This window comes from Nesoenas mayeri (assembly GCF_963082525.1).
Source record: "Nesoenas mayeri genome assembly, chromosome: 30".
Classification (NCBI taxonomy): domain Eukaryota; kingdom Metazoa; phylum Chordata; class Aves; order Columbiformes; family Columbidae; genus Nesoenas; species Nesoenas mayeri.
Genome location: NC_137564.1, coordinates 1,992,907 through 1,995,323, shown reverse-complemented (window position 1 = coordinate 1,995,323; position 2,417 = coordinate 1,992,907). Strand labels below are relative to the sequence as shown.

The 2,417-nt window shown below is 54.6% G+C and overlaps 1 protein-coding gene across 1 annotated transcript; it reads left to right on the top strand.

Annotated features, from left to right (window-relative positions):
• Positions 1-554: 554 nt before the first annotated feature.
• On the top strand, positions 555-2,138 carry LOC308050919 (uncharacterized protein; the record flags this gene model as incomplete). Its single annotated transcript, XM_080361135.1, has 1 exon — positions 555-2,138. The coding sequence occupies one exon, from the start codon at positions 555-557 to the stop codon at positions 2,136-2,138; it is 1,584 nt and encodes a 527-aa protein (XP_080217261.1).
• Between the last annotated feature and the right edge of the window lie 279 nt (positions 2,139-2,417).

The window sequence follows — 2,417 nt, the reverse complement described above, 5'->3', positions numbered from 1 at the left end:
TGGGGACACTGGGAACAGTATAAAAGTTGCTGGATCTCACAGTGCTTCATTCGCTCAGCTTTCCTCTATCATACTCATCGTCAGAACCAAGAAGGGTAAGTCCATTTCTGCCAAAGGGAGTGGTTCTTCTCTTAACTTTTGTGCTTGCAAATCGTAAATGCTTATATAAAGTACGGCTGGTGGGTGGTGGCTTGAAGGTGAGGAAGGTTGCTTTGACAAATTTACATCTCCTGTGGATGTCAGCAGAAGCAGGATCATCTGGTGATACTGGGAGTCCCGTTTGGTAGGTATAGAGATGGAGACGGAACAGCTATGGGATAAAAGACTTTAAATGATTAGTTAATTAACTTTAGCAATCTTCCGTTAGCAAAAAGCTCTGTGTGTGGTGGGGATCCATGGATCACAAAGTGCTTAGAAGAAAGTTCATTGAGTCTGAAGACTATCTGCTGATGACATTGGGCTGTACACGGGTCTTGGCTGGGGAAAATTTGTGTGATGGCAGTGACTGCACCTGAGTAAAACGCACACTGTTTCTCGTAGGGTCACTGCCAAAGATGTGCTCCAGACAGACCTCCGGAGGCTGCCATGAATCATCCTCCCAGTCCCACGGGTGCCACAGCGGAGGCTCCTCCTGCTGCGGGGGCAGCTCCTCCAGCTACCAGGCCCAGGGCTCCTCCTGCTGTGGGGGCTCCGGCTCGGGCAGCTACGGCGGGAGCAGCTGGGGCTCTGGCAAGATCATTGTCAGCTCTGGCGGTGGAGGAGGTGGATCCTGCTGCAGTGGGGGCTCCTCAAGCTACGGCATGGGAGGGGGATCCAGTGGTGGGTCTTCAGGATCGAAGAGCATAATTGGAGGTGGAAGCAGTGGAGGATCATCCGGATACTGCAGTGGGGGCTCCTCAGGCTATGGCATGGGAGGAGGATCCAGTGGTGGGTCTTCTGGTGGCAAGATCATAATTGTAGGTGGAAGCAGTGGAGGTTCCTCTGGATGCTGCAGTGGGGGCTCCTCAGGCTACGGCATGGGAGGAGGATCCAGTGGTGGGTCTTCAGGATCAAAGAGCATAATTGGAGGTGGAAGCAGTGGAGGATCATCCGGATACTGCAGTGGGGGCTCCTCAGGCTACGGCATGGGAGGAGGATCCAGTGGTGGGTCTTCTGGTGGCAAGATCATAGTTGTAGGTGGAAGCAGTGGAGGTTCCTCTGGATGCTGCAGTGGGGGCTCCTCAGGCTACGGCATGGGAGGAGGATCCAGTGGTGGGTCTTCAGGATCAAAGAGCATAATTGGAGGTGGAAGCAGTGGAGGATCATCCGGATACTGCAGTGGGGGCTCCTCAGGCTACGGCATGGGAGGAGGATCCAGTGGTGGGTCTTCTGGTGGCAAGATCATAGTTGTAGGTGGAAGCAGTGGAGGTTCCTCTGGATGCTGCAGTGGGGGCTCCTCAGGCTACGGCATGGGAGGAGGATCCAGTGGTGGGTCTTCAGGATCAAAGAGCATAATTGGAGGTGGAAGCAGTGGAGGATCATCCGGATACTGCAGTGGGGGCTCCTCAGGCTACGGCATGGGAGGAGGATCCAGTGGTGGGTCTTCTGGTGGCAAGATCATAGTTGTAGGTGGAAGCAGTGGAGGTTCCTCTGGATGCTGCAGTGGGGGCTCCTCAGGCTATGGCATGGGAGGAGGATCCAGTGGTGGGTCTTCAGGATCAAAGAGCATAATTGGAGGTGGAAGTAGTGGGGGTTCCTCTGGATGCTGCAGTGGGGGCTCCTCAGGCTACGGCATGGGAGGAGGATCCAGTGGTGGGTCTTCTGGTGGCAAGATCATAATTGGAGGTGGAAGCAGTGGGGGTTCCTCTGGATGCTGCAGTGGGGGCTCCTCAGGCTACGGCATGGGAGGAGGATCCAGTGGTGGGTCTTCTGGTGGCAAGATCGTAATCGTAGGTGGAAGCAGTGGAGGTTCCTCTGGATGCTGCAGTGGAGGATCCAGTGGTGGTGGTTCCTCAGGCCACTCAATCATCATCAGCTCCGGAGGGGGTAGTGGAGGTTCTGGCCATTCCACACAGCAGAAATGCCCCATTGTCATTCCCCACATCGAGTCACATCAGACCAAGCAGTCCTGCCACTGGCCCTCCAGCCACCACAAGTAATAGCCACAGGTGGCCCTGGCACTCAGCAAGAACAACCCTGCCTCTGCCATGTCACCTCTTCCCTCCAGACCCGGGTCCGTCAGCCTGTTTCCTCCCAGCATGTCCTTTTCTCTTCCCTTGTTGCTGCAAACCGGTGCTGAGAACTCCAGGATGAAGAGCCTCGTGCCCTGCTGCTGCTGTTGGGACTCCTTTGATGAGGCTCTGCTACATTTTCAAGGAGCATTGTTGATATCTAATAAATGTAATAATCAAAAAGCTGCCTTGTTTGGGATTTTGTTT